The sequence below is a fragment of the Anopheles moucheti genome, chromosome 3, assembly GCF_943734755.1.
Source record: "Anopheles moucheti chromosome 3, idAnoMoucSN_F20_07, whole genome shotgun sequence".
In the NCBI taxonomy this organism is placed as follows: Eukaryota; Metazoa; Arthropoda; class Insecta; order Diptera; family Culicidae; genus Anopheles; species Anopheles moucheti.
The window spans coordinates 4,429,013-4,450,031 of NC_069141.1; the positions used below are offsets into that span (position 1 = coordinate 4,429,013).

Here is a 21,019-nt window from a genome sequence, read left to right on the forward strand (position 1 = left end):
ATTTGCGTTCCCTTGTGCTTTGATAATGTTTGCTCTACATTGCGAATTAGGTCGGGCGTTTTAAAGTTTATGATATCCTGTTTTGTTTAAGTTGCCCATAACCTTGCCGTTTTATCTTTCTATGGCGTTAAATCGCTTTTCAATCATGCATGAAGTTCTAATTTCCATTTTTATTTGGCCCTGCTTGGGGACAATACAGTTGTGCCACCTGGAACGGTATCAAGTATCGATCTGAATTCTGTTCGATTCGAACACTGAGCGAATGTACTGTTTATGCGCTCCTTTCAGATCGTCAAATTGAAATCTTATCTCTTTTTTTGGCTTATTTTCCTACGACCTACATTGAGAGGAATGCGTCCCATGGTACAAGATCCGTGTAGAAAATGTGGTACGAAACATTTCGATACAGGCCATATCGGCAGTGAAAATAAGCCGCCAGGGAATAACAGGGAATTAGATCGCCTGATGTCGTTACGCAGCCGTAACGTTCGTGTGATTCTCTGCTAGTGGGAGTGAATGGTTTTTAAGGGCAAAGTTTTCCACCCTGCCTGAAGTACGTGGGCCCTTCCTTGTGTGTGTGTGTGTGTGGGGGGGGGGGGGGGGGGGGGTGGGTAAGGCACTACACCGGTAGAAGTTGACCGAGCCAAAGATCAAAGTGTTTGGCAACATTTAGAAAGGTACATGCTAAGGCTCCCACCATTTGCATGAATGTTGATCGGCTGTGTATTTTTTTTTTTCGGAGCTTTTCCCTAAACGAAACGCTTATCACAAATGTTTGGCTTAATATCCATGTAAGGGATGATATTGCATCCAGACAGGGCGGATGTTTTGGATTTCGGATCATTTTTTTATCTCGCTCTGTATCGGATTCTAAATACGTGCACTTGTTTTGAGTTTTTGCCTTTCCCAAATTGTTAGTAGTCGAGTCAGGAGCAGTCAAACGGTACAAGTGCTTAAACTTCGTCTCGCATTTTTTGTTTGTTTGTTGCGTGGGTGGATCTTGCATGAATAATAGAATAGGGTCGTTATGGCAAGTATCTTCTTTAAATGGGCCTGGCTGTTGCCGGAGGCATGTTGGAAGATGAAAAACGATAAGTAATGCTTTGAACTTGACAGTGTGGCTTATGCTCAGCACAATGGAGGGTGCTAGAAGTGTATTACAATGTTAGCGATACTGGATTGTGCGTAATTGAGTTACTATCAGCCAATAGTATGTTAAAATGTAAAAATAAATTAAAGGCAGAAAAATGACTTTCATCATGTCAACTTATTTAAATAAGTAAAAAATTTAAGTTATAGTTCATTTTATGGATGATTAAAAAAACTCATTGTAATACTCTCTTTTGTGTAAAAATCGATTTAAATATTCCGTTGTCATTTTGTACTAAAGGGTTTTTTTATGAAATGAATTTAAAGAAGATTATTGTTATTTATCTATCTTTCAAACCAAGCGGAAGTTCACATCTCTAAATCTGATGGGAACGAAATTGACGTTAGGATTTAATCTCTTAAAGCTAGTCCATCTTTTTCTTCCAATCTCAACGGCATGGATGCGTATAGAAGCTTAGTCATTCTCCTTCAAGTCAATGTTTATGCAAAGGCAGAAAATGAAAACCCTACCAAACGACTGATATCTGACCTTTACGAAGGGTCCTTCGTCAGTTCGGCCCTTATCAACTTTCGGTCCCACCGTACGACAACTTGCTAATGAATGCAAAAAGAAAATGCGGCTTGCAATTTTGTACGGTTCAAGCCAAACAAAGTTCCCTTTTGTCCCCCCCTCGCGTCACTTTCGCTGTTACTTCACCACCACAGAGACCACATCCCGTTTCTAAGCATCCTTTGCGCTGTGCATTCTGTTTGACTTGACGGCTTGTACACTTTCACTTCAAACAAGGCACTGTGGCCGCCTGTCCGGGTGGAAAATGTTATGATAAATGGGTTCCAACCTCCTGCGCGGACCAGTTGGCTGATTAATTGATCAGCTCTCGCTTCCTTACATCCTTTCTTCTGCGCACACATTCGCACATTCCGCACGTGGGACGCACAACTAATTATGAGCAAACGGAGATGGGACGGCCGGTGAAAACATGGATCACTCTGTACAATGTTTTACGGCCGCGGCCCGCTAATGGTGACGATGAGAAATAATTGGCGGGAACACAGTAATTGAAAAGAAATTAATGAGTGTTTGCTGGGTGATTGATGCGCCCGTTTAACAGTGGATTTTTGTAGTAACGATACCGACCTCGTAAGTAGTAAGCAGGCTAATTGACACTTTCAAAACTTCTGTTCCATTTGTCGCAGGGAAGCGCTTGTAATTCCTATCCAACCACAGTTTTGGGCACAAACCTTTTGGACAGTTTTATATCTGATACAATTTTTTTTTATTGTTGATGGGCTATTTATTGCGTGCTTTTTACAGAGCTTCACAACTGACTAATGAATATCTTTTGTACAGTAAATGTAATCAGCCAGTCCCTGTTGAAGGTCAGCCGATCCTCGCTGTACGACCAAACTGCAATCTTTACCCGCGTCTGGCCGCTTGCATTCTAAAAAATCTCCAAATTGATCCGAAAGGCGATACGCTGCCAGCTGAAACAAAGCACTGCCGCACGTTATCAGTTCTGTGCGCGAATCTGTAAGGTGGAAGATATTGTTTATTTTTACAAAAAACTACTATTTTATCCCAACAACATGTACCATCAGCTTCAACTGTTAGAACTCCAACCAATAAGACTGCGAACAACGCGTACCAAACTCTCATGATTATATCTTCCTTTGTTGAAGTTAAAACAGAACTGTTGCCGCGTACTGGCTAGTGTAGTAAATTGTGTACTCATTTTATACTGCTTGGCCTGTCCTGTACTGGCGGCGTAGAGTTTACCGGGGGTAAACACAGCTGTTGCACAAAAACGCGGTTGCAAAAATTCAATTTTAATTTCCAATTTCCGTTTCTGGCATGGTGTTTTCCATTACATATTCAATTACCGTGAGTCAATAGGAACGATTTTGCAATCATCATGACGTGGGAGAAAGTTTTTCATGATAAATGTGGAGAAGTAATCAATCGAAGTACGATGACGTCTGATACTTCTTGGATTACTTCTTCTACTTTTCCACATTTTCTTCTTGTCAAATATTGTCTAAACTTTCACCATTATTTATTCTACCAGCTTTAAAGAATGCCTCAAAAATCATTCATCACAAACTTCAAATAAATGGTAAACTGCCAATAATAAAACGGCATTGAAAGCGCCCACAGTTTAAGGTTGGGTTTTTAGGGTTTATCCAAACATAACAAGCCGAACAAACAACGCTCTGTTGCGAGGAGAGAGGTTCGATTATGTGGGAGCTATTGGTGTACCATAACCACAGAAAGCAGTGTTTTTGCCTTGAAATGTCCTGAGGTTAGGTTAATAAAAGGGGTTTACCCTATAAATATTCTCCAAAGTGGAAGAACCGTGATGTTTATCAAGACAAATATGTTCTTCTATTTTTTAACTCTGTTTTGAGCACGTCAATCTATTAAATCTCCGCGAATACAGTGGTTCATAACTAGCTATCCTGAGTATCCTTGCTATCCTCTGTCCATGTGGACGACTTAAACGCATTTTATTCGAGTAGGAACTGCATCCTCCTATGGCTGGCTGTACTATGTTCATCTGTCCACACTTTATTTTACCTCTCGACTTCAAAAAGTCTATATTTGCTAGTGAATAACTTTGGCATCATAATATAACACTTTAAATATAATAATACGCGTCAGATGGGATCAGTTTCAGATTCCATATTATGAGCCACCAGAGGCCTAAGGCCTAATGCCTTTAGTGTTTGTATTTTTAAGAGGATATTAGAAGCAAATTATAATTACAAAGCGTTGTGTGGAAAAAAACAATCCCTTATATTTAATTTATAACACATGCTAGTTTTATTCAGATTATTTATTGTTTTTCAACCATTACTGACATCATGGAACTAGTTATCGTATATCCTTGGTACAATCGAGGTAGCTCAGCAGCTCGTGTTGCATGTCGACGATCGCACGTTGAATACTTTCGCTGCAGTTATAATTGGAATTGTCAGCACTTAGCTGTTGACACGCAGTATACTCTTCAATCTGTTTCTGAAGTCGTGTCATAATGAAGCTGAACAACTTAACACCACAACTTTCCAATTGCTTGTACGCATCTGCAACGAGCACAAATTACGCCTTGTTTATGACTTCTGCATTTTTTTTATCTTATGTTTAATTTTGCTCGCAACTTGATGTCCGGAGCCAACCTACCGTCGCTGGAAATGCACTGGCCAGACAATAGTGCACCGAGTAGTAAGACGAACCAGAATCTCATGATTATCGCTGGTTAGGTGAGGTTGTTTCCTCGTGACCGATAGTTGAAATTAGTTTACTGTCCGGTGAGAAAGTTGTGCCTTCGTTTTATAGCACCCTTTGCAGTACAGGCAGCTTGCGCTCAGCTGTGCAGGGCCAACAGTAGGCAACAACATGCAAAAAAATGCAATTTAAATTTCAAATCCAACTTCAACAACAGTTTCGTGCTGCTTTTTTTGTGCTCTCCTCGCTCATCCAACACAGATGGTTCGAGGAGCGTTTCATTTGCAGTTTGTTTGCAATGGAATTTATTTTGTTGATGTAATTCAAGAAATGGTTGCACAATAAAAATGCACTCGAATCGAGTAACTTTAGAAATCTTTTTTTCCCCTGCAAAGCGAGGTCATGAACTCCACCTTTAAATAATTCTTTGAAAGAGTTTGGTTAAGTGTCCATTTATTTAATCGTCTTGCTTCTTCTGCCCACTCTTGACATTGAACCATGGCCATTTGTTTGATGAATAGTTATGCTAGCGTCAGGCGGCGACTCGAAGGTAAGCCGATAATCCATCCCCAAAAGCGGTCCCCATGGTGCCGGCGGCACACAATACCGACAATTGAAGCGAAAATTTGATAAGCTTATTATTGTGCACAGTAAAAAAAAACAGAGTACCACCGCCGGCTATGTAGCTATGACGAAGTGTCTATAGCAGCAAGTGTATGTACGCCGGTCGCGTCACCATCCATAAACGCTTGCGGCAATCGGACGCATCGTAGTTCGCGATCGAAGCGCTAACAAAAATACGTGTCCAGCGTTACATTTGATAAGAGAGAGATAGACCACTATATTCCTCCGTACTGTCCGGCTTTCCTCTCCGTTCCCTACGCGTGGCTCTTTGCTCCCAATGCTAAGCCAAAGACAGACACAATTTCTAATCTATTCCGATGTGCTTAACTTGACGTTATTTATTTTTCAGTTCCGCAAAACACGACGGCCCTAGGCTTTAGCTACATCATCGCATCATCGAGCCGCCCCACTCAACATAAGATACACATACACAGACAATCGGCCAAGCGGGGGGTATCAAGCCATCCGAGCGACTGCTCCAGTGCCGTACGATTCACGAAACGGACGTGAACGAATTGTGACATAATCCGTCACATACGCGACGGTTGAAATTTCACATCCCAAGTACCCGCCCGGCGGGGTAAAGTCGAACATAGTTTCCAGTGGCGTCAGGATACAAACGACCCACACACTCCAACGCGATCCACAGTGATCCAGGCGGACGAATTTTTGCGTGCAAAAGGATGGAGTTTGATTCCGGTTCCGCTGAGCTGAACCAACGAATAGCCGAATGGTTGCGATGGGATAAGGTAAGTGAGGCGTAAATTCAATCCGCGCCCGGCTACGGTGCTTTTGTGTTGTTTTTCTCCCCAAAAGCTGTCCTGCTAAAACGACATTTTGTACGCTTCACTCGTCTTCTGCTTTCAGAACGAAAAGACATCGGAAGAGATACGCGGGCTGGCGCAGCGTGGCGATTGGAGGGTGCTGGGAGATCGGTTGCTGCAACGGCTCACCTTCGGGACGGCAGGATTGCGCGGTGTGATGCAGGCCGGATTCAATGCGATGAACGATCTGGTGGTAATACAGTCGGCGCAAGGATTGGCCAAGTATTTGCTGCAGTGCTACCCGACCGCGGAGGAGCGGTCGCGTGGCGTTGTGCTGGGATACGACGGACGGTACAACAGCAAAAGGTATTGGGGGTGGTTTCTTTGAATCGCGTGGATAAGTTTGTGGTAGTACATCACAATGTGTTGGGTGTCGGCAAGAGATGTTGTTGTGGCGTTGCTGTCTATGGAAGGTACTGACTTTTCAAATTTCGCTTGTTCCCCGAGTACAATCCTCACAGATATCCCTCCTGAAGGTTACAATAGACAATATCCAACGCAAAGAGAAGTGTCTGTTTCAGAGTAGGTTTCCATCCAATCACGCGTAACACTGAAGGATGATCGTTGCCACTCTCACGTTAATTATTCATCATAACTTTTATCCGTGTCTTCCGTGATTGAACAACATCAATATTTTCATAAGTAAAAAGTTCTGTTACTATGAGATATTCATACTTCTAGAGCTTGTTGATTGCTCACAGTTTAGATTAATATTCAAATTTTTGGACAAACATGCCTCAAACAGACTTTAAGGTTTGTTAAAGATAAATTTCAAGCTAAACTCCGTCTATGGTGGTAAAATATACCGGATAAATATCTCATTTTGGATATGAACATCGAAGTGCGCCTTAACGAGAGTAGTGAAATAATTTGAAAAGTGTTAAATAGATGCAAGGTTACACCACCCAACATTAGTACAATGAGCATTCCAATATTAATATTTTCCTAACGTTCCTTCCTTCGCAGGTTCGCCGAACTAAGTGCATGCGTTTTTCTCAACGAAAACATTCCGGTCTGGCTGTACAGCCGCACGGTCGCAACACCGTTCGTCCCGTTCGCCGTACTGGAGCTAAAATGTTTGGCCGGCATTATGGTAACGGCGTCACACAACCCGAAGGAAGACAACGGCTACAAGGTGTACTGGACGAACAGCGCACAGATCATACCACCGCACGACAAAAACATTCAGACATCCATTATGGACAATTTGGAGTAAGTAACCGCATGACATCTCGGTACTAATAGAACACTTTAATATTAGCGTGATTTAATGTTCGCTCGCTGAAAGGGGACGAGGAGAGCACACTATTTACAATGGATGGTTGCCTGGGTCGGAAAGTTTACTTTTCGCTTTATCCGGGTCTTCACTCTTAATGTACGTAAATCAAACCCCTGAATTGATGTTAATACTTTAATTGAAATGCAAACGCCAAACCCCGTTCCGTCGTTGGAACACCATTAACCATTCCGACAGTAAAAGCACATTCCTATTTTCCCCCGAAACCACCCCTTTTTGTCCTTTCTTCCGTTTGGTGTGCCCACTGCTCGGTGTGACTTTTACTTAACTGTCGCCATCAGTATGCTGCTCTGCTGGTGAAGCCTTCCGTATCCTAGCAACGAAACATCGGAAAAGGATGAAAGTAAAACTATGGCGGTGGGAAACGAATGGCTCCTGGTTTTTTTTTATCTTTACATTTTCCAGATACTGTCCAAAGAACAACCTGCTCTGTCTGTGCTGGAAAAGGATAAACCTTTGAATTTGAGGTAAAGAAGAAGAGTGTGAACGAAGTTTCCATTCGCTTGGCGTGCAAAGCAAAAAAGAGCAAACGGTACCGGCTTTTACTTTACACTGCTTGCGAAGTCGGGGACGTTTGTCGTAGATCAAACGAAGCGCAAATTTCCTGTGGCTTTTTACAGCCAGCCGGTTGCCTCGAAACCGTACAGAATTAATTGCAGAATGGGATTTTCAGCACTATGAAAATTAGTTTCGAGTGCTACGGCACAGAAGTTTTGATCCCAAGTGACAGATTCTGAACAAAAGTATCCGTCAAACTATTGAAAGTGACTGATAAACACTGCCAGTTTCTATACTCGGTCGATAGTGCTAAAAAACGCCTTCAAGTATGCAATCGGTACAGCAGAGTGGTTTTATTATAGGTTTGTTTAGTAGCTTGTTGTTCGGTTTTAAAGAGTTGGTTACCTGGGTGTGGCAAACTTTAGTACGAGACCGGTGGTGTCGCTTACTACCCGTAATGGCCAACAAAGGGAAAGTTATGTCGGTGAAAGTTGACAGCAAGCGCATTCTTTACACTAACGAAGACGTTGGCTGAAGGAATTTAAGATGAGACCCGAACAGAGCGATGCTACAAGAGTTGTTCTTCAATTGTTTTGTAAACGGTGAACCTTTTCACCGAGAAGGATCAGGATGGAGATTATTGCTAGTTCTAAGAAGGATGCTTAAAATGTTACAAAAGCAGAACTGGCTCTCTGACATCGAGACTCTTTATTTCGAGGAAAGCATCAATCTGTTGTTCTGCACGACATCAGTAGTGTGCCTTCACATAAAGAACGGATAGCGATGCAGCAAACAGACGCGTATAAAAGTTCTCGCTTACTTCTAGCTTAAAACATCCCAGACATCCCTCAAAACAGTATCAACTGCATCCAAAGTAATTTCAAAGCAAAGAGCTAACGAACGCGTCTCCGGCCTTTATTCCCTTATTCCGCAACAGACCACTTGAAACGTCCTGGAACCTGGAGCTGCTGCTGTCGGACAAACTTAACGATCCGTACGACCAGATGGTGGAGCTGTACTTCCGCAAACTTCAGGCGAACGTACCGCAACCGTTCATCAGCAACTACAACACCGCCAGCCCGTTGCGCTTCGTCTACTCGGCCATGCACGGTGTCGGCTATCCGTTCGTGGTGAAAGCGTTCGAGTGTGCCCGGCTACCGGCCGTCCTTGCCGTGCCGGAACAGCGCGATCCCGATCCGGAGTTTCGCACGGTAAAGTTCCCGAACCCGGAGGAGGGCAAATCCAGCCTGGTGCTGTCGATGCAGCTTGCCAACGAAACCGGATGCGACGTGATACTGGCTAACGATCCGGACGCCGATCGGTTGGCTTGTGCCGAAAAGGATACAAAGTGAGTGGTGGGACTAAGAGTGCTGCTTTGGGTCATGGTTCTGTATTGCTTTGTTTTGTTTTCATGCTGCAGAGGTGAATGGCGTGTTTTCAGCGGCAATGAGCTGGGCGCACTGTTGGGCTGGTGGGCTATACGGTGCTACCGGGAACAGTATCCGGACCGGAGTCTGTCCGACTGCTATCTAATAGCGAGCACGGTAAGCAGCAAGATGTGCCGCTCGATTGCCAACGTTGACGGGCTGAACTTTATCGAAACGCTGACCGGATTCAAGTGGATGGGTAAGTTGACCGGTGGAAGTAGCTAGATTAAGCGTTTAATTAGATTACATTGCTTAATGTTGGAGAGTTAATTGACGGTAATCGTAGTATATTTGTTCGAGTGAAAGCTCGCGTACTCATAAACACTGTTGTAAAACCCGGGTGTAGTTTTAATTTAATTCCATTAGCAGTGGCAGGAACAGCGGTAGCAGCACGCTTGTTCCATTAGTCAATTAATTGCCATGGTCTAGTGTGCGTCTTGAAAAAGCGCTTCGTTTAACACGCTTTCCAACCTTACTTGCAGGCAACGAATCGGTGGAATTGCTTTCCCAAGGCAAAACGGTACTGTTTGCGTTCGAGGAAGCGATCGGGTTCATGTTTTCCCGGACCGTGCTCGACAAGGATGGCGTCAGTGCGGCCTGTCATCTGGCCACGATGGCATGCTATCTGCGTGCAACCTCCAACCAATCGTTGGCCGACAAGCTGAACGAGCTGTACGACATATATGGGTTCCACTGTACGTTCGCGTCGTACCATTTCTGCTACGAACCACCCGTTATTGAGCGTATCTTCAAGCGCATCCGTAACCTGGGCCCAGCCGGGGAGCATACGGAAGGCGAGAACTATCCACAATCGATTGGCGGTGGACGGTTTAAGATAGCGGACGTGCGGGATCTTACCACCGGGTACGATTCCTCCCAACCGGACGGCCGTGCCGTGCTGCCGACGAGCAAAAGTTCGCAAATGGTAACGTTTTCGTTTGAAAATGGTGCCGTCATTACGTTACGTACGAGTGGTACCGAGCCGAAAATTAAGTATTACGCGGAAATGTGCGCCCAGCCAGGACAACGGTACGTGGAAGTGCTTTTCACGGAAAGCTCGCTGCAAAGCTTCCTGTGAGTGATTCGAGCAAACTGCTCGAATCTTCACAGGGTGCTTGGCGACAAAATGGCGGGAAGGGCGATTTATTTTAATTAATTCATTTTGCTTCATTTTAGTGATTGGAACGGTTCAAAAGCGACACTACGCGAGATGGTGGATTGCATCGTAGAGGAATTGCTGCAACCGAAAGAAAATAATCTCACTCCAAGATCCGACTAAGCGAATGGTGGGGCTAGATTCATTCAACACAGCTGACACTTGCTGGTCTTTGCCGGCTGTTCCGTCGCTACTGTCCCATCATTCCGTTAATTGAAATAGACCACTCCACGTACAATGTTAAAGTGTACGTGCACACTGTGTACACACACATTGGGGATAAAGAACGTACAGCTGGCTGTAATCTCGAATCGAGGTACACACCTCGATAGGATGTGAAGCTCACCGAGGCATGCATTAATTGACAATTATTATTCTATTATAACTACTTCCTACAAAGAGACATCTCCGTCAACCGTCTTGAAGTTGAGTAACATTTTTAAACCCATTTCTTTAAGAGCAACTACTCTGTATCATTTTAGTTCCTTATAGAACGAACGAATGTGAGTAATAGATGCAACACATTTTTAGCGTTCATACGGACTGTATAATCAACTATCCATGTACAAGTGTTTGCAGTTGGGAAACAATATTCCCATAGAGGTGTTACTATTTATTTATGCGTTTTAATGAGTTCCAAGTTAACAAAACCAAACGAACATAATTGTAACCTGGTTCACAAAGGTTTCAGACACCACAGCCGCGATGAAGAAAAATCAGAGCGCGTGGAAAACGAAACGATATCTCAAACCTTGGCTTGTAGTTTATATTACATTGGTAAACGTGTACAATGGTTCACAGTAACAAATAAATAAATAATACATTAAACGGCATTAAAAAAGCTGTTGATAGCAGATGAAGCTATTTCTGGCGTTAAAGAAAAAGTTGGAAGCCTGCGCTGAAAATGACCGAATCAATGAATGATGGCGGAATACGGAGGAACACGAATGACACCCACAAGAGGTCGTTCAATTCAATTGTCATCGCAATCCTCAGTGATCCTAAGAAAAATATGTTAAACCTTGACCATCAAAACAATTGTGAAAGTTTTAATTTCTTACTATCCTTTTATTCTACATCTATTATCCACGAAGAAATTGTTCTCTTTGCTTTCTCATGGCTCATTCCTTGGTTTAGCTAAGTGTTTGTGTCTTCTCTTTCGTTGAACATTGTTCATCGTACCTGCTCAGCTCGTTGGCTTGCTAACACATCGAATGGAATCGCTACAGGGTCACCGCAACCCATTTATGGCCTGGTTCGATTCTAGTACAACATTATTGAAATTCTACTCTACCCTTATACTGCTGCAGCCTTTGCTTCCGACTAACACCAACTTCCACTAACAACGCGTTTGTCTTTTTGTGCGTTGTATCGCAGCATCGAGCGTGCACAACTGGACACGCGTGGTGGTGATGTGCAAGATGAATCCGAATCCTTTGGTATCGTAATGTGATGACGGTGGTTGTGTGCGGGAGTTTGTTAGTTGTTAGTGCATTAAAGGGACTGTGCGAAAGTGAACAAAACGTAAACGATCTGTTTGCCAGCAAACAATCCTTAACCCTTCTCCTCCTTGCATTGTTCGATTGGGGATTTGAATGTTCGATGTGCGTCTCATATCTCTGTAGACCCCTGTAATCTGTTGCGCACATCCTACGCACAGGAAAGATACGTAACAATATGCTATTACAAATACTGTCAAATAAATTAAAATTGTCTTTCATGATGTCGTCGCCAACTAAACCTCAATGTTCTCCTTAAAAATCGTTCCATTCTGATACAAATCGTCCGCGCCTAATCGTTCACCTTCGTGTAACAGGTAAAATCACAACATTCTGCAGTCGCATTACAACCGTTGCACGATTCGGATGTACCGTTGCCGGATGTTTCACTGTCATTGCCTGCTTGCTGCTGTGCGGCCCGGTTTTGTACCCTTTCCCATTGTACGCGATTGCTATCGATCGTGTCCAGAAATGAACCAGTTTCCGGGAAAATTTGCACCAGTATTTCAAACGTCGGCCGTATGACGGTGGTAAGGAATTCGATCTGAAGCATCGGTATGCAGGCCTTCTTGCGATCCATCATGGCGTTCGGTCGGAGACCCATCTGCTTCTCCAGGTCGCCTTCGGCGAAGAATTCCGCATAGACCAAGTGCTGTTTGAAGGAGAAACAAGTTTCGATTAGAAATTGTTCGCTGTCAAGATAGCGCTTCTCACTCACCGCTACGTGTTGCACCGTTTTCCAGGATTTGACCTGATCATTAAGATCGCAGCAGGTGATCATGAGGGATAGGAGCAGCCGCTGGTTGGAACCCTCGGTCAAATATTCTGTCCGCAACTTTTTCAACCGTGGCAGAATGCGAAAATGGTTCGCTAAATCGGTGGCCAAGATAAGCTCCCGGAGATAGTCGATACACTCCTTGAACTCCGTCGTCGATAGCCCGTCCAGTATCTTGCTGCTCGAGTCATTCAGGATGCAGATAGCCTGCGAGAGATGGTGACGCTCATTTACACTTCCCTCGCTGCTGTAGAGCCGAGCGAGCGGGCTGCTCGTCTGCGTTTGATACGAATTGCTAATGCCCCGATGATCCAGATCGTGACAGAAGGCCGCAATCAGAAAAGAAAAGCCCTGCATTTTGCTGTTTGTTGGAAGGACGAGAAAATAAAAGAACGGGACAAATTAATTTTGGCACCATCAAGATCATGGGATGCTCGCACGCTTACGTTATAATGCCACGCTCAATCAACCGAAGATTCATCATGAGCGAGTACGCAAAGTGCGCAACGGAGAATGCATGCCACCAGTTGTGGTACGGTGTGTCCCGGTATCCCTTCTGCACCAGCAACACAAACCGGGCCAGCTTGTACTCGTGTATCTTGAAGCTACCGACAAAGTTCAGATCGTAGAACATTCGCATCGCCAGCTGCACCGAAAGGGCATGATCTTTCACATCCCGCGGGCAGAAGTCGAAGCGCGGAAAGGTCCGATAGAGTTCGTCCTGCTCCCGATCCGGTTCCTTCACCGCTTCCAGTGCGTGATTTACCTCCATATCCGGTACCTTAGGAAGGGATAGAAACGAATGTAAAATGTTACTACATGCCTCAGTTAAATGGCGACTCGGCTTGCATACCTTCATGTGATAGAGCAACAACTCCTGGGACAGTTTGTAGCGTGCCTCAGCCTTCTGGACCTGTTTATGCACCAGAGCGTGCATAATACTGATGCCACAGTACACGGAGAATGCGGTCGCCACCTCTTCGTCGCACTTGTCGAAATGAAACCCGTTCAACTGTTTTCGGAATGGAAGAATGCAACAATAATTAGTGTAGAGTTCTACTGATTATTTCGCACCCGCAATGGTTCTACAACTGTCAAACAAGTTTTTTTAAGTTGGACAACTGTCATTCCTAACACTGGACTACTAGGATCCATTTTCCATGCTTCCACGTGTTTGTTCCACATGTAGTTAATTAAAATCCCCATCGAATTGAAGATGAAAGCAAATATTCATATCTAGCCATCCGTGCTCCGTTCCTTGCTAAGTAGCTACAGGTCAATGGAGTTTGTTTGTTGCGGAAGTCTGTTTTTTGCCACCGAACAATCATCACATCTAGGCAAGAATGTATCGCTATACAAATTTTAGTTGGAGGCGACGCATAACGTTGCCATGTTACCATTTCCCACATCCTTGGATCATTTTTTTGGTGTGAAGCATTTTTGATTTCACATCTCTTCTTTAAACTGCTTTCTTTCGCTATGCCTTCTATGATACCCTCGCCAACAGCTTATTTTTCCATGTATACTATGATTTTACCAAATGGACCAATTTTTACACGTATCTACAAACGCGCAATTTGAGAATGTTTTTAATTGTTGTCCTTGGGTATTCGCGCGTTTTCTTGCGTTTGCAATCGGATCCTTTACAAGATTTTCAAAAAGATTTTAATGTTGGTCGGTGATGCAATGTGAACGGTTTCTTAAACGACAAAGCTGGTACAAAATCCTATTCGAGCCATACTCCTGCAGCAGCACTCACTTCATCTTCTTCCATCGCAACAACAACCTTAATAGGTCTGGGCCTGCCATTTCTGGCTTTCTGTGTCTTTATTTACCAGTAGCTGAATAATCAGTCTTAAGTACGGGGGATTGGAACCGGGAGTACGTGTACAACGTGACGACGAAAACCATGACCGCTCTGTCGGACCTTGAGGACTACTGGACTGGTATTGTAACGCACGGCACCGGGATGGGTCCCGGTCCGTTCCTGTGAAGACCAGCATCGCTACCATCAAGCCACCGGGCCGCCCCAAAGCTTCCAAGTACCACGTGAACACAGGACTCACTATCTTGATTAATACAAATCAAGGAAGACCAGAAATGGTCATTGATTCCACGAAGATAGCAGCATAGAAAATAATGCCATGTTTTACAGCAACTTATACAGCACTATACTATTACAGCAAGCAAAAGCTGTTTTACTGCTTGATTCGCTGCAATTTATCATGTTTTTTACTAACAGATATGCGAGACTGTTTCAGGAGCAGTTGCTGTTGTTGTTATGCTGTGTTGTTTACTTCCCTGTTTAAATAGAGAACATTTTATCAAACCAGGTAACCAGGATTCTTGAACGCAGAATTTTGTGGAGTCAAGTCCCAATGGCTAAAACGCCATCAAATTCAAATAGGAAACTTCTTTTGAATGAAAAGCTCGGCAAAATCATAGGCAACAATCGTCAGTTCAAATCCGACATCAGCCAAGAGAACTGACTTCCATCATCATCTTGATCATTGTACTTCACCGGATATTTCGGGTTTGCGATTGCACTCCATGTTTGAATTTTTACGGAACAAGAAGATATTTAGTATGGCAATTTTTGTAAATCGCCTGTGCTTCAATAATCCATTACACAAGCTGAGCACAACATCCAGAGAACTTGGCCTGCTAATTCTGGACTTTTTAAACTTTATTTACCCGTAACCTGGATAGTTGTTACTGGGAACGAGGGATTGGTCCAGGTGAAATTTTATACCAGTTCTGTGCCGCTACCAAATACACTCCCAGGCACATCTGATAAAATGGCACCGTATGAAATCTAAACATGTATGTGCCTGTTACTAGAAAGGCATGGCTCAAATATACTAATCTGAGGAAAAAGTCAGAAAAAAAAACTTGGATAATCTGTGGTGCCTGATAGTAAAAACATTGACTTTAGATGAAATTATATGCGGAGCCTACGAAAAGCAGGAATGCATAGTAAACAACAAAGGGTATTATCTGACGCAAGATTCTTAAGAACTGCTGAAGTGTAATTTGGAATACTCCGGTTAAAATTATATGATGCATATGGGCATCACAGTCCAGGTGGGAACTGAACACAATCAGGAAGTGTCGTATATTTTTGCGATACATTTCATTCTTGATAACTGACCAACCGGGACTTCGGGTTCGGCACTAATCTACTGCAAGACGAAATATCTAAAACACGACGCTAGATGTCCACATCACACGAATGGTTTTATTAGACTAAGAGACGAACGAAGCCACTAACGTTCAAAGTCTGTTAAATCCAATAACAACAATATTAGCTCCATGTGACTTGGAATATGCTTTGCCAAATAGTTTTTATGACAGCTGAAGTGGCCGGACAGAGAAATTTGATAATTTATTAAACTAAATAAAGTAAAATTAAAAACTTCCACCAATTGGGAAGAAAACTATTTTTTAAACATCTTTTAGTTTACGTACACAACGGAATTCTGTTGCATAGCCCTGTAACCGGGCCGATTAGCTAGTGCGAACAAAACCGGACAAGTTACTGTGAAAAGGTAACGGTTTTGCGTTCGATTACCATTGAAAGCATTTTCTACCATGTTGCCTTTTACTTTCAGGCGGTGCACGCTGCCACGTTTCCGGTCCGCGCCGATGGCAACTCCATTTTCGTGCGATTTGAGGGAACGATATGCAGCGGTACGTCCCGACTGGAAAACAAGTAAGCAGTACCGTACGTAGCATGCACATCCTATCCCGTATCTTCCTATGCTACCGATAACCTTACGAAGCGTAAAAGGAGATACCGACGTATGCACACAACTTCCTCGGTATGACTCCGGGCGGCCATGTCAAATCGCGTACATGCGACAGGGGATTAGGAGTGTGTGGCTTTCGCGCCGCTGCCGTACATGCATCCTGAACGTTTCAATGTTGTTCTACTGCAGTGCACATTTGCGGTTCCTGTACGTTGAGCTGCTGGGTGGGAGAAATTCAAAACGAACTGGGATGAAACACAAAATCGCAACCCCTTGCCTGCCTGTTCCTTCCAGCCGGGCCGAACAACATTCCGTGATTGTACTCCCATGTAAAATGGGAACGCATTGAATGTAAAAGCAAAATAGAAGGGATTATTTAAATCGGGCGAGAAAAAGTGCCTACGGGGTTGGAAAGAAAAGGGAAACAGTAGCAGACTAGGTCTTTTTTTTTGCACATTAAACTTTACAACATTCGCTCAAAGGCGATGGGATGGATATCAAACTGGTGTCTGTGATTTTTTTTTTTGTATGCACGATTTGTACTACACTTTTCCATTTGAAAGAGTTTGAAGGAGTTCCAAACATTCCAACAAGTGCTCCCTTGGTGGTTCGAAACGATACGGCAGAAGTAACGAATAAAATCACATCACTCCCAAAAGGACCCTCTTTCGGTGATCTTTAGAGAATTTCTTAAATTGAACCATCAAATGGATTGGAATGAGGGTTTCACCTTCTGTCCACGCAAAAGCACACCTGTGGTGTTCGCTACAGGTGGGAAGCGAACTGTTTCTCCTACAACCCACATCTGACAACGAAATGCGGTGGGACGATGGTGGACGATGGTCCAATAATCATCGCATAACAGTGCACTGGGTGTTGTGCACCCAATCGATCGATCGATCTAATCGTAGTGTGAAGCTAATGCGAGGTAATACGGATGAAAACAGCAACTGTCCGGTGGGAAAAGCGCTGGCAAAAAGGGAAAGGGAAAGAGTAATTAAAGTGGAATTGTATCTCCAGTTCGAAGAATCAACATCGGTGCCGGGTTATAGGTTATTTGTGGTGCAGGTTGATTTCCGTTGATGATACACACTGTCGCCCTGTCCGGTACTATTAATGGATGTGATTGGGCAGGGATGGGATAATCTTGATGCTCGTTCCGGGTGAATTGACAATTAATGCTGTTCACACATGAACCTACATATTACTGGGAATATGTTTTACAACAATACACAATGGGCGAAAGGACAAATTGCCGACAGCTGTAGATAAGTGTACGACTCAACAGAGGAGTTTTGATTGTAAATCATAGGTATATTATATGCTTATCAATATTAATGCATATAATTCAAGCATATAATTAAGCTAGAATCTGCAAATGTTCGATTTAAGGGTTGAATAGCCGTCCACAAATATAGTTTTGTGATTTTGTTACGCATATTGCAAACATTAAGGCGTTTTGTTTTGCAGCTAGCATTTATTTGCAGTTTGGAAGACAAAATTTGCTCGCGAATATCAAATAATTAACAGATATCTTCAGAAATAGTATTAAATACATTTAAGAGTGTTAAATATGAGGGGTAACAAGGCCTAAGACAACATTATAAGTTCCGCTAGAATTTTTTCAATAAATCTCCCACACTTATATGGGCAGATTTGAACCTTTTCCGCTTAAATTGGAAAATGTCTGCCACACATAAAATACTGCCACTTCCTGCCCACACTTAGAACTCCATATGATACCCTTCCGACCTACCGCAACACTCGCACACACGCCTCCAAAAACCAGGATCTTGTCCACACCCGGAAGACTTCTGATTTGATTGCGATGGTACAGCGAATGGAGACAGCCGAACTTTTACGAACTGTGAAACTGAATAATATTTCATGAGGCGCACGGAAAGTTTTACATACGCACATGCATTGGAACGTATCGCTTTTCCGCATATCAGACGACACCCTCAGACCAGCGATCTGCAAGGATACGGTTTTGGTAGAGAAAAGTCCAAAAAAACAGGAGAAAGTTTTAAGTACTATTATTTGTGTGTATGGGTTTTTTTTCTCTCTCTCTCCGATGCTCTTTTAGTTACTTCCTCCTGTTCTGTTCTTGAGTTGAGAAGGATGTGCTTTTTTGTATAGCAACGCTTGTGGTAAACTTTGAGCCGTGATGTGCCCTCTGGTTTAGCTTTTTCGGATGATCGGCATAGCAATGGTAATAAATATCTTCTGATGTTATTTAGCCTGTGAATAAGTTAAATACAGAAGATTTATAGCGTACGATGGTGGTAGATTTATTCAGGCAACAATTTATATTGCACCACTGAGTTTAAGTGTCCTTATCAATTCAACGCTCTGTGTGTCTGCGTGAAGTTGCAATTGCAAATTGAACGCTGAGAAGCAACGGAAGTAACACCTGCGCTTTTCCCGACAATAACAGGGAGCACCTGTGACAGCTTCAAGACGGTGCCTTTGAATTCACTCTCAATCCAATCTTCTTCGGTGTGAAAATACTATTAATGCTTTCGGTTGGGGCTTTTGAACGAGAAAGACAGCACCTGTCAAGCTTGAAATAAGTTCATTAAATTCACTCCATATGGTATCTTCAGGGGGTGAGATGAAGAAAACGACAAAAATAAGCTTTATTTTGCTTTTTGGGAAAACTCCCGTTGAATGTACTCATTGTTTCAACAACTTTGTTGTGAGCTTTACAAGCTTACGCCGTTGGTTCACTCCCCAGGAAAAGCAATGAAAACGGTTGCTACTACGAACAATCTCCATGGCAACTGATACGGGTAATGGAAATCCCATTCCGCAGTGTAGTAAAAGTCGGACCAAAGAACATTAGAAGATACTGCCCAGACACCCGGAGGACCCGAGGAGGATTTTCTTCAGGGGGCGCAAAAGCGGCAACGAGAGGTAGGTAGTATGAAAAATCATAAACCATCTCGGCTTCCAGGGCATAGGCCACGGCATGAGTAACCCTTGCAAAATTGAATTACAGCTGCTGAATACAAATCGTTTCAATCATTTCCGCTAGGGAAGCAAACCAGCTCGTATCGCCTACCGGGTTTGGCAGTGTGTCCGGAAGTGTCCTGTGACAGAGAGGCATCCAACGTCACTGCAGGAACGCAATTTCTGCTCAATCTTGTATCTTAATGGTAATCAATTTATGGCAAGTGTACAACTGGTGATTTTTCTTGTCCATTTTTGTATGAATGATGTTTTGCTCTTCCTTTGCGCTCCCATCTTTGCTTTGATGGCACTATGGATAAAACGTACCCTCTGGGAATTCCTCTGGGAATCTTGTTCTTTGGAATGTTTACCGAACGCCATCCTTGGAAATTCGGATTAAACAGTATTTAATATATTTTCCACGCAAGCCTCTCAAATTCTTTCAATCGATTGCAGGAAATGGTGTTTGAAGAAGAGAGTCCTTTTTTGACCTTTCCAAACGGATCGTAATCGCCCAGCGTGCACCTGATCCTGATGGACGGTTGGTAAAACGAAGCTTCAGCAATCTTTGTACCACACCTTCACATCTTGCCGTAGAAAAAAAAAACACCCCGGAAGCACACAGAAAACGGAATTGGCATATTAATACGAACGAATAGTGTCTGCGTTTCAGCCCGAGGCAGATAAACCCACCCCGGTTCGCGCACTCGGCCTCCCCTCAGTCCGGTGACCACACTTGACTACTGACGCTGACGGAGAGCGATTAAATCAATCAATCATTTCATTCTTCTCGGCCCAGCTGAGCGGGCGCTAGCTCACACAGCCAAATCTGACACGTAAAGCAACACGGAACAGGAGCATGTTTCTTTTGCGCCCGCCCTAAGTGAGATTGTCAGCTATTTTATAGCAGTTGGATGAAAGATTTGCTTATCGATTGTTTCCGTTATCCATCGTGGGGCTCGGTATGGGATTAAGATATGGCAACACGGTCCCGCTCAGCGTTTCTTTTCCCACTTTACACTGTTGGAGTCCGATGGAGACGCCTGGTGATTAACAGAAGCTTGTCCAAAGTGCAGCCTTCAGCGGTGAAATCTTCGCTGGTGGACGATGGCGTTTTTATTTCTACTCTTCATCCCTCACAACTATCTTACCTTATTGCACAGCTGGGCAACACCGATAACGCCTTCCTCGTCGCAGATGGGAAAACACAGTATATTCCTGCAATAGAGCCAAAAACGAGACGAGTGAACTTTAGCGGCATTCATTCATTTTTGTCAGTTGAAATTAGAGGCACAAAGTTCCAAAGGGAGTTGGATTTTCCTGTTCATTTCCATTTGAGGTTGATGTTGAGACCACACACGAACGATACGTGAAAGAACAGGAAGCAAGCTTCATCAACGGGATGGCGAACCTTTCTCTCAACTTGTTGGCACTAATTGGAAAACTTTGCCAGTCGCGTCTGATTGATAAATGAAAGACTCTAATCGGCTTTGTTGGCCCGTTCGTGGGAATAACATTGACACATTGCTTGTGGACACAGAGGGCAATGTGTTTTGAACGTTTCCAGAGGTTGCAAATGATTTGAAGTTAAACACGACGAAGTAAACTCATTGATTCTGTTATGTTTTAATTTCTCTCGTAGATGCTACTTCTAGCTAAGCTTCCCTTTAAATAGCTCTCGAAACAAAGTTTTTAGCAACAACTTTAATGTTATGTCGAGTAGTAAACGTTGCGCAACACCAGTGACCTATCAAATGGGAGTGATCCATCAACATTAACTAAACAGCTTGTTTCTTTAAACAAACAGCTTCTTCCTCTAGTACAAACAGCACGAGACGAGCATGATTTGCATTCAATGAACACTTCAAGCTCCAGCTACAGAACC

At 43.4% G+C, this 21,019-nt stretch overlaps 3 protein-coding genes across 3 annotated transcripts in view; 1 reads left to right on the forward strand and 2 right to left on the reverse strand.

The window, feature by feature from the left end:
• LOC128305001 (phosphopentomutase) overlaps positions 1-10,962 on the forward strand; it is a 56,428-nt gene extending 45,466 nt beyond the window's left edge. Inside the window, exons 3-9 of the mRNA XM_053042270.1 lie at positions 5,307-5,706; positions 5,825-6,087; positions 6,748-6,993; positions 8,514-8,924; positions 8,997-9,202; positions 9,486-10,032; positions 10,180-10,962. Of these exons, the coding sequence (XP_052898230.1) occupies positions 5,641-5,706; positions 5,825-6,087; positions 6,748-6,993; positions 8,514-8,924; positions 8,997-9,202; positions 9,486-10,032; positions 10,180-10,282 (1,842 nt within the window). The 5' untranslated portion in view covers positions 5,307-5,640 and the 3' untranslated portion in view covers positions 10,283-10,962. The remainder of the gene's footprint in view (positions 1-5,306; positions 5,707-5,824; positions 6,088-6,747; positions 6,994-8,513; positions 8,925-8,996; positions 9,203-9,485; positions 10,033-10,179) is intronic.
• On the reverse strand, positions 3,816-4,406 carry LOC128305006 (uncharacterized). Its single transcript, XM_053042274.1, has 2 exons — positions 4,289-4,406; positions 3,816-4,191 (listed from the first exon to the last, which is right to left on the reverse strand). Exons 1-2 carry the CDS (start codon positions 4,350-4,352, stop codon positions 3,983-3,985), a joined length of 273 nt encoding a protein of 90 aa, XP_052898234.1. The 5' UTR covers positions 4,353-4,406; the 3' UTR covers positions 3,816-3,982.
• Positions 10,963-11,214: 252 nt separating the features above from the next.
• Positions 11,215-21,019, reverse strand: part of LOC128305000 (cGMP-dependent 3',5'-cyclic phosphodiesterase-like) — a 44,329-nt gene continuing 34,524 nt past the window's right edge. Inside the window, exons 8-12 of the mRNA XM_053042269.1 lie at positions 20,286-20,352; positions 13,287-13,445; positions 12,880-13,214; positions 12,377-12,794; positions 11,215-12,310 (exon numbers count right to left, since the gene is read on the reverse strand). Of these exons, the coding sequence (XP_052898229.1) occupies positions 11,951-12,310; positions 12,377-12,794; positions 12,880-13,214; positions 13,287-13,445; positions 20,286-20,352 (1,339 nt within the window). The 3' untranslated portion in view covers positions 11,215-11,950. The remainder of the gene's footprint in view (positions 12,311-12,376; positions 12,795-12,879; positions 13,215-13,286; positions 13,446-20,285; positions 20,353-21,019) is intronic.

Bases quoted from the DNA above. Each gene is read 5' to 3' on its own strand.
- LOC128305006 (XM_053042274.1), bottom strand. From the start codon at position 4,352: ATGAGATTCTGGTTCGTCTTACTACTCGGTGCACTATTGTCTGGCCAG. The intron at 4,192-4,288 runs GTAGGTTGGCTC...TGCTCGTTGCAG, and splicing joins CCAGTGCATTTCCAGCGACG to ATGCGTACAAGCAATTGGAA.